Below are 10,325 nucleotides of genomic sequence, written 5' to 3'. Positions count from 1 at the left end.
GAGAAGCGCGGAAGGGCGTCGTGAGGGGAGGGGGGAGAATTAAGGCCCCAACGCTACGGTGAGCCCCGCCGCCTTCCTGCTCCGCTCGCCACAATGAAGATCTGGACTTCCGAGCACACCTTCGAGTGAGTGGCTGAGGCGGCGGTTGGGCTCGAGAGGGGAAGCGGGGCGGGGGGTGGGGGACGCGGTGGCCGTTCCTTCTATGGGCCTGAGGTGGGGCGGTGATGTTACCCTCAATGGGGACAACCAGGGACGAGCAAGTAGACTTTCTGGCCGCATCCCCTAATGCTTCTACCACAACGCTGCTTTGGCCAGAGGTCAGCCTTCGCCCCGTCTCTCCCTACTTATGGGGTGGACCTGCCTTTGGCCCCATTCTCACGAACGTATTCCGCAGCTCCCCCCGCAAGGCATGGCTCTTGCGCGGAGGCAGCTGCCGTGGTTTGCGCTCGTGACCTTGGCAAAGGTTGCTATGTACATGCACGGCATCCATGTGTTGCTCCCTCCTTCCCCAGACTGTTATTTCTCTGTCAATCTGGTCAGCTGTGGTAGTGTGTGTGTGTGGGGTGGGGGTGCCAAATAAAGGCTAATGTCAGGTTTGGGGCTTTCCTACCTCCCTTTTCCATCCTCGAGGATGATCTGGGGGTAACATTCCCCTTCTCCCCCCCCTCCCGGGAAAGAAAGAAAGAGTAGCTGGGAAGAGATACACGTGAAAGGTACTGCGTAAGGGTGCAAAATGCAAATGGGTTTCTTGGAAAAGGGGCTGAAAGCAGGAGAGACTTTTCTCTGGTTTTCACAGGTATTCTGTCAGGTGGTTATTTTGTCAAAGCATAAGCATTACTTTATTTATTTTTATTTATTTATTTATTACATTTTTATACTGCCCAATAGCCGAAGCTCTCAGGGCGGTTCACAAAAATTAAAACCATAATAAAACAACAGCTTAAAAGCACAAATACAAAATACAGTATAAAAAGCAAAACCAGGATAAAACCACACAGCAAAATTGATATAAGATTAAAATACAGAGTTAAAACAGTAAAATTTAAATTTAAGTTAAAATTAAGTGTTTAAATACTGAGAGAATAAAAAGGTCTTTAGCTGGCGACGAAAGGAGTACAGTGTAGGCACCAGGCGGACCTCTCTGGGGAGCTCATTCCACAACCGGAGTGCCACACCGGAGAAAGCCCTCCTCCTAGTAGCCACCTGCCTCCCTTCCTTTGGCAGGTGCTCATGGAGAAGGGCCCCTGTAGATGATCTTAAAGTCCAGGCAGGTACATATTAGATGAAGCCTTCCCTCAGTACGCTGCTAATATGCGCTCTCCTGTGTGACCAAGGCAATAATGCCTTCTCCTGATTGTGCAGAGTTTCTGTGTGGATTGTAATCTGCCACCCTCTTTGGTTTGTAATGTCCCAGCCCCAAATAATTAGCTCTAATTATGGGTCCTGTTCTTCATGGAGGAAAATGTAATCAGGAGAAGAGCATCAGTGCCCCTTCCTTTGAAACAATGAATGAAAGATCCGCCTTCTTTCATTCTGTGCAGGCGGCACGTGTTTCATCATGCAATGTTCTAGCAATTGCTGCTGCAGTTGCTAGGTTTGGTCATATTTCAGTTTTGTTCAGTGCTTTTTCCCATTATTAAAATATACCGATCCAGACAAGAGTTTTGGATTGAAACCGATACAGCGCTGCATCTTAGCCATGCAATACCCAGGTCTCTCACAGTTTGGATGTCTTTTAATATCTACAAGGCGGGGAAGGGGACACATGCAAAATGGCTCAGTTTTCCCAGGTAGCTGCCCAACCAGAGAACTTCCTCTGTAGTCAGGGTTTTCGTTACCTGGTGGTTAGGTTCCTTCGTTGTCTTCCCAAACTACACTTGTGACCCACCTGGTCTCTTGTTAGTTTTGAAGGCATCGCAAGACTGTTTATAGTAATTCATATGATGGGTGCTGCACAGCTCACAATTTATTTGAAACAGTGAAAATACCTTAAATACAGTGAGCCAGTGATGTGGGTTTTCTAGAGAAATTTTAATAGGAAAATTAACTTAATTTGCAGTGAAAATCTTTCTGCTCCAATTTAGGTTACTTTACATAAGAAAATTTTCAGTTCTGATGCCCTAGGTCAAGGGTGGGCAACTTGTGGCTCTTGCAATGTTTGGGCCTACAGCTCTCCTCACCCCTCATCAATGGCTATACTGGCTAGAGCTGGTGGGTAATGGAGGTAAAAACATCTGGAAAGCCACAAGTTGCCCACCCCTGCCTAATACTGAAAACTGTTGACATGCTAATTTTAGAGATCCAAAGCAATTCACCTGATATATGCTGACTACCACCCATCTAGAGTTTAGCTCTCTTCCGCTAAGGTTATTGGGGAACCTTCAGTTTTGCCTTCACTATTAATTTCATTTCACTCTGAGAAATAACTGTATTTCAAGGACATGTTTATATCTTCTCACCTTCTTGCTAGGGATAATCACCTGAAATTACTTCCAACTTTCAAACTGTCAACCTTGCTTAATGTTGTATTTGCAAATGGCATATATTATTTTTTACTAATGAATTTATGAAACAGAAACATTGCTGCACAAAAATAAAGCAGTGGAAACAATGTCAGTCTCACATCACTGCAGTGAACTGTTTGGGTCAGGCTGTTCATTGACTCTGAGACTTATCTGCAGGCTCTATTCTTAAGTAGGATAATGAACTGAAAATGAGTTTGGTTTTTACTTGGCAGTCACCCCTGGGAAACTGTTACTACAGCTGCTATGCAGAAATACCCAAATCCCATGAACCCCAGTGTGGTTGGAGTTGATGTTCTGGACCGGCATGTAGATCCCAATGGAAAGCTGCATAGTCACAGATTGCTCAGTACCGAATGGGGCATGCCATCAATTGTAAAATCGGTAAGCATCTATCAAAACTCAAGACAGACCTCTGAACAATTGTCTTCGAACATGTGTGCATGTGGCATTAGTTTTCTAAAATGTAGTCTAATTATCTTCTCTGAAAGAGGTATTGGAGCTCTGACTGGCTTTGTACCTGCTTGCATCTCTTTCACTATACTTTCTTTGGATTCTGGCATTGTTCAAGATGCCAAGCAGTAAATTTGTTCTGGTTTATTTACTCTTCCGTGATAACTGCATAAATTCAGAACTGGAAGGGACTGATATCTGAGGAGAGCTGCAACTGTCCATTCATTTACCCTTTATAATAATTGCACCTGTTATATTTGATTATTCAGAATATTCACATGTTTAATTGTCTAGCTTGCTGGATTCTTGATTATCCAGAAGCAAGTATGATTTGCACCTAACAACTCATAGGTAAAACAGTTTCAAAGAGGTAGCTGGAAGCTAACCAAAAGAACTTTCCGAAATAAGTATTGGGTGATTTGAAGTCTATGTTTACAGCTACAGGATGAATCTTGAGTAGATACGTGTAGGGTTAATGCCATTGGTCATTTATCTTACTTTTTTTCCAGTGAAAGGTTCTTTTGAGATGTTAGAGAAACCATGGTTTCTCACTATGTGAATGAGTCTGCTGGAGCCTCACACTCCCCCATCCCTTCTACATGCCAAAGGACTATGTTGAAAGCTTCCACATCTCAGCTAACCATAGTTCCTATGATATCAAAACTCAGAGCTACACTTTTCTTAAATCACTATGATCAAACAGTGGCTTCAGTGGAACAAGCAAGGATGAAACTGGCTTCAGATTCTGGCTGAATATAAACAAACCATAGTTCCCAGAATTGAGACATCATGGGCCACTATGGTTGATTTAAAACCAAAAGTGGAAGCTTTTGATTTCTTCTGGGGGATGAAAGAAGGACTTGGGGGGGGGGGTGAATGCATGACCTTGAGGTTTGTGCAGACTCATTCATGTAGCAGGAAACCATGGTTTTCCGCTAGGTCTAAACCATGCCATAGTTTCATGAGCTGTGATTGGAGTCCACAGTTACAGTTCTTGAAACAAGCTAGGATTTCAACGAGAGGCCTACATGGATGGACCCATTCTTGCATTCTTATATTTAGGCAATAGTGGAAATAATTCTAGGGAATTGCTTGATAGTTAAAAGTTGGGTTGGAATTAGACAGTTATAGCCCTTTGTATTACAACTGCAATTTTTAAATTAATCACAAATAAGGAAAGGAGAAATAGTAGGAGAAACTCTTTTGCAATTTATAATAAAATTCAGAGAAAGGGAAAACAACACAGGAAAGGGGTCAGTGGGCTGTATGTTTCAAGCACATGAAATGGAAGAAGAAACAATATACAAGGACTGATGACTATTGAATATTAAGTTTCCAGAAAAGCTAACTAGATGTCTTCATAGTTGTACTCTTTGTGCTCATGTCGATAGTTAAAATAGTCTTAACGTGAGTAATGTTGGATTTTCTCTTCTAGCTTATTGGTGCTTGTAGAACAAGAACATATGTACAAGAACACTCCGTAGTTGATCCAGTGAAGAAAGTAATGGAGCTCAAGTCTACTAATGTATGTATTGCAAAAGCTGTAACTTAAACATCTGTTATATACTCCAATCCTATACCTTCATGCATGCAAAAATCTGCTGAAATTGGTATTTTGCAAGTTTATTTGGTAGCTTTTACTTTCAGATACCAAATAAACTTGCTTGCACCTTTGCAGAGCAGTTTTTACATCTTTTGCTTTGGCTGAATAGTGGCAATGCTTAGACAGTGGCACACAGCATGTGCCTTTTCCTTCAGAAATTCTTATCGTGCCAGGTTGTGCTGACTTGTATTCATTTTGTTTACTCTTAGTATGGCACTTTTTTTGTGAAAGTGGCAGTCTGTGCTGATAGTGTCTGCCTTCTAAAATGAAGGACATGAGACAAGCTACCTTAGTATCAGGTTTTAATTTCCAGTTCATGGTGCATGAAATCTTTGAAAAAGTGCAATGATGTCTACATTTGAGGATACTACCCTTTTTAATAAAATAGCGTACCCCAGTCCTAGTGGCTTTAGACAACAAGAGTATTAAATCCCTTTAATTCATTGAATTTTCACTTTTTGATGGTAAAACTTACTCTATAAATTAAATCTTTTGTAGATTTCGTTTACAAATCTGGTGTCGGTAGATGAGAAACTAATTTATAAACCACATCCTCAAGAGCCAGAAAAGTACGTAGTGTTTCTTCATTGTTTTTCTTTAGATATCTTTATAACCTGAAGATTTGAGTAGGTAACATATTAAAAATGAAAAAAAAAAATGTAATACAGTCTGAGAGCACTTAAAGATTAAAAAATGTTGTTATGGCATAAACATTTCATGGATTAGAACCCACTTCATCAGATGCATTGAATGTGATACTCAGTTGTCAGGTGACATAGAGAAATGGGTGTTTAAAGGGAGGGATTGTACAGGTTCGAGTTAAATGGCAATGAAATACAAAGCCTATGAATTCAATTGCAGCTTAAATCTATGCAAAAGGATCCTTCACAGCAGAAGGATCGCTAAGGACAACTTAGGATCGCATTCTGAGTCCATGAAAGTTTATGCCAACCTTCACCAACTTGATGCCCTCCAGATGGTTGGGACTACAACTCCAATCAATCCCAGACAGCATGGCCTGCGATTAGGAATGCTTGGACTTGTCGTCCCAAACATCTGGAGGGCACTGGGTTGATTGAGTAAGACTGGCTTATGCCATAGTAGTATGTTAGTCTTTAAGGTGCCAAAATGCGGCATTTTTGCTGCAACAAACTTAACACTGCTAGCCTTCTGGAAATGAAAAAAACATAAGATGTCGTTCTACCAAACAATTTAATCACAGCTACAAGGATTGTTCACTTTGGATATTGTCTGTGCTGGCCTGTTAATGTCTTTTTACTGAACTTTTAATCCGTGGTATCGGTATAGCACACGGAAGATGTGTGTCTTGTATACCATATCACCAAGCTATGTCAAATTGAATGGGACTCAACATTCATGGTTAGTGTGGCGCATTGGAGAAACCTGCATTTATTTTAAGCATAGATGGCCCTTGCATCTCCCTTGGCAGACCTGGCTCTAGCATAGTCAGTCCAGTAGTCTTACCTACCTTTCCCATACTGCAGTGCTATCTACTCCTAAACTTAGTAGACGAGACGCAAACCTCCCCCAAAGTACTGGAGGTGACATATGTTGAGCACATTACAGTAGAGTGGCTCTATCTGATACTTACACTAGATTTGTGACATGTTTGCCAAAAAGTGCAGCAATTATTGACCCTAGGAAATTAATTGGGTATCAATATTGTTGTGAAAGGAAGAGCCAGTATTGTATAGTGCCCAGCATGCTGGTTGTAGACCAAGAAGACCCAATTCAATTCCCCTATTGCCTACAAAGCTCTCTGAGGCCTTAGCTAGACCTAAGGTTTATCCCAGGATCGTCCCGGGGTCATCCCTGTTCATGTAAATGACACACGGGGGATCCCAGGAGCAGGCAGGAACGACTCCAGGATGATCCCAGGATAAACCTTAGGTCTAGCTAAGGCCTGAATGAAATTTGCCACACCTAACTTAACCCTCAGGATTGTGAAGGTAAAGTGTGGGTGGGAGGAGTGAACTATATACCCTGAGCATGTAGGAAGAAAGACAGGGTACAAATGTTTGCAAGAGAGGAGCTAATTATGTCCTTGTGCCATTCTTGATCTGTTCTCCTGTTTCTCTAGCCCATTTCCTGATATAAATGGAGGTGGGGGTAGATACCTGCCACAATTTCTACTTAGGTTGTAGCTTTTTCTTGATAGTTTGCTGTTCATAGCCCAGCAAGTTTTCAGGATGACTCATTGTGGCTATTTAAAGCCAGTTATAATAAAGTGGTTTCATAGGCAGGAACTGTCAAATGTGCCAATGAGATACAAGCCATATGCAGTAGCAATCCTAGTTCTACCAAACATAACCTGGAAAACAGTGCAGGTATATTAACCCAGACAAAAAAAATCCTTCTACGGATTTGCATTTTAACTTTGGTTGGCATTCCAGTATTCTAGAGTAAACTATTTCTTAAGCTCCTGTCTCATTTCCATTTTGTTTGTCCTAGCCCTTTCCAGCTTGACAGTCAAATTTTTCTTCTTCTTCTTTTTGGAAAGGTAGCCAGTCTATTGAAAGCAGTTCTCTTAGCTACACTGTATTGGAAAGATATATTGGAGAATAACAATTGGTTTTCTGCTTCAAAACCTTCCTGGAAATTCTGTGTAGGAGACACCTTGACAAGGAAAGCTTTTGCTTTCCCAACGCCTGTGTGCTCTTTTCAGGATTGGGGAACAGAGGGTTAAATCCAACATTGTGCCGGCGAACTTCAGTTTGCACAACAGGACTTCACCTTGTTTCCATTCCCCTGCAGCCCCCACACTTGCCCCTCAAAATCTAGGGTTGTGGGAAGGACTACAGGGGGAGTGGGAAACTGTTTTTCAGACGACAGGATTGGAAAGAAACCCGGAATATGTCTAACAGAAACGATGAATTGGGGATAGCCATGTCTAGAGTTTAGTACTGGGTCAAAGAGTAATGTGTATCTCATCATCTTTCAAATAGCTGCCTTTGTAGTAAGTAGTACCATTACTTTGTAGTTCAGTATTGATTATTGCTAGTTGGTTATTATAATTTGAGGTATGAGTTGGTAAATCATTGTCCCTTTTTCCCCTTAGGACCATTTTGACTCAAGAAGCAACAATTTGTGTGAAAGGGGTTAGTGTTAGCAGTTACCTCGAAGGACTAATGGAAAACACAATCTCTTCTAATGCTAAAAAAGTATGTATTGCCATCTGATTCAGAGAAGGTGGGGGAGAGCAATAGAGCCGTTCTTGGACTTAGCTGCAATAGCTCTGCATTTATTGCAGGGTGTGGACTTTATAGGTTCCCATTGCACCTTGACCTTATACTTACTGAGTAATCTTGGGCAAGCAGCAACATTCTTGGGCCCTGATCTTGCAGAATAATACTAACCTGCCTTACATGGCTGTTGTAACCCCTGTGAGAGAGAACCAGAAGTGGGTAGAAGGCAGATGAAGACACCCATCACATGCCTGCTCAGACTTCAGCGGGACTGGGTTTGTTGGGTGGGTTGGCCGTTGTTGTTGTTTTGTTTGTTTTTATTGTAAAGAGGAATATTATCATTTTTTCCCCATCAAATATACTGTTTGTTTAAAAAAAGGAGAGGGGAGAGTTATGCATAGGTTTCAAGAAAAGCAGACCAAATATCCATGTATTTATCCACTTGCAAGTTGAGCCTATGTAACACCCATTCAAATGTTGTTAGCGTTGTTAAATCCTCAGTCCATTACATTATGGGAGGTGAGCATTTATCCTTCCCTCGTGATAGTATAAGTCTTTTAGCTGTTACAGGGGCTCTGAAAAACCATTTGCACTGACCCTAACTTCCAAGAAGCCGGTAGGTAGCTTAGGAGGACATGCACATCATTCCATATTAAAATATTTTTTTCAGTACAAAGTTTATCCTTATTATAACCTCCTCCCAAAAGGGGACGACTACTGGTTATTGCTTGGCTGGTTAAGTTTAATGTTTCTTGTATGTTATAAGCCACTTCAGGGACCCGGATCAAAAAGTTGGATACAAATCTACTAAATAGAACTTTAATAAATTGATTACTTAATCAGAAGAATATTCTTGACTTCCTAATAAAGGTTTGTATGTTTGCAGGGACGTGAAGCATTGGAGTGGGTGATCAACAAACTGAATGCTGAAATAGAGGAATTCACTTCGTCAGCGAGAGGAAACATGAGGTCCCCCATGGCAGCAGCAGCCTTTGTGGAGAAATAATACAGGGCTCTATATGTCTACGTCTGTAGTTAGGCCTGAATTCTAAAATGAACAATTGCAAATTTCCTGGAAGCTGGAAATATTTATTCTTATACCTATTTAAAGAAAGATCTGTAGATTACATTTTTAAATTAAAAACTTGGAAAGAAATTGCATATATGAAGGTAATATACATGACTGAGTTACGTTGGACTGCACATTCCTTTCAACTTTAACAATCCAAGCATTCAAGATAAATCCTGTGTTTGTAGGAATCAGGCTTAAACTTCCAACCCATAGTAGGCCTTCACTAAGCAAGCTGTGGAGGGCTAGTGTGCACATTGCTACTTTTATAGAATCCAGGTTTACCTGTACTCTACGACTTTGAGGATCATCCTCAAAATGAAGCAGAAGTATTCTGGGCACAATGGTTTGAGCAGTTTGTGAAAGGACTTTAATTGGAAGAACATTGGTTATTACTTGAAATATGATTTATACTAAAATGCTTTTTTATATGTTGTCATGAATGTTACATTTTGCTAACATGAGTGTGGTACTTAAAGCTGTCATTTAAGTTAAAGCTTTGATTTATATAATAGATGCATCATAATTTTAAAAGATTAACCAACTAAAGATACGTACTAGCCAAATTCAGAATTTGGCAGAAGTTGCCTGCTATATAACTAGAGCAGAAGGAGAGAATTTTGTTTACAAGTTCTCAATTTTAGTTTTGTAGATTCCCTAAGGGTACTGTAACAGTTGAAAAATGTCGTTTGTTGACAGGCTCATTCTTTGGGTCTGCAGTTTCAAGGAACTGGAATTCATATAAAAGCTACGTGTTGCATTTCAAATGTACTGTAACATTGTACATCATGATTTTATCTTTGCTTTGCCAAGTCATCAAGAGACTATAGAAATTTCTGAAGTAGTACTTGGTCATCTTTTACCCCTAAGGAACATGAAGTACCCTTGAATTCAGTAGCAAAAAATAGTAAATTCCAATATTCTCCTTTCCCCTCTTTCTTCACGGGGAATATTTGTAGAAAAACTTGAGAATAGAATATAAAATTGAAATGGCATTTCCTCTAAGATGGGTAAAATGTGAGGCTGTATATAAGATACCTTTGATGTGAAGGAATGAAGGAGTAGTTTAATAACTTCCTGCAGTTACTACACCAAGTAGTAAGTCATGGAGGAACTAAAGGGTTGCAAGTATGTTTTGAAATCTCCTAATTCTATTTTCTCAATTATGTTTAAAGAACTGGAGTCTTCATGCATGCAGTTTTCTGTGCTACCTAGGAATTGTCTGTCTATAATACAGAACTTTCTGAGAGTGATTATTGTACCTTTGATTCAAATGGCGGCGAGGGGAAGAACCTGTGAATATACCTGAGGTTACAAATGTTTACTTACATATTTAAATTTTAAATATTTTTCTACTTGGGTTAAAATGTTGTCTTTACGGCATTTGTAAAAACTGCAAAAAAAATAATATCTGGTGGTTTTTTACATATTGAGAATGTTAATTAAAATGTTATCAATGTTTGATATTCAAA

At 40.3% G+C, this 10,325-nt stretch overlaps 1 protein-coding gene across 1 annotated transcript; it reads left to right on the top strand.

Annotated features, from left to right (window-relative positions):
- Positions 1-10,325, top strand: PRELID3B (PRELI domain containing 3B). The gene is made up of 6 exons (XM_063146783.1): positions 1-125; positions 2,738-2,906; positions 4,411-4,500; positions 5,077-5,147; positions 7,658-7,760; positions 8,671-10,325. Exons 1-6 carry the CDS (start codon positions 94-96, stop codon positions 8,788-8,790), a joined length of 585 nt encoding a protein of 194 aa, XP_063002853.1. The 5' UTR covers positions 1-93; the 3' UTR covers positions 8,791-10,325.

Source organism: Elgaria multicarinata, chromosome 1 (assembly GCF_023053635.1).
Source record: "Elgaria multicarinata webbii isolate HBS135686 ecotype San Diego chromosome 1, rElgMul1.1.pri, whole genome shotgun sequence".
NCBI classification, from domain to species: domain Eukaryota; kingdom Metazoa; phylum Chordata; class Lepidosauria; order Squamata; family Anguidae; genus Elgaria; species Elgaria multicarinata.
This window is presented reverse-complemented; position numbering and strand designations above follow the sequence as displayed.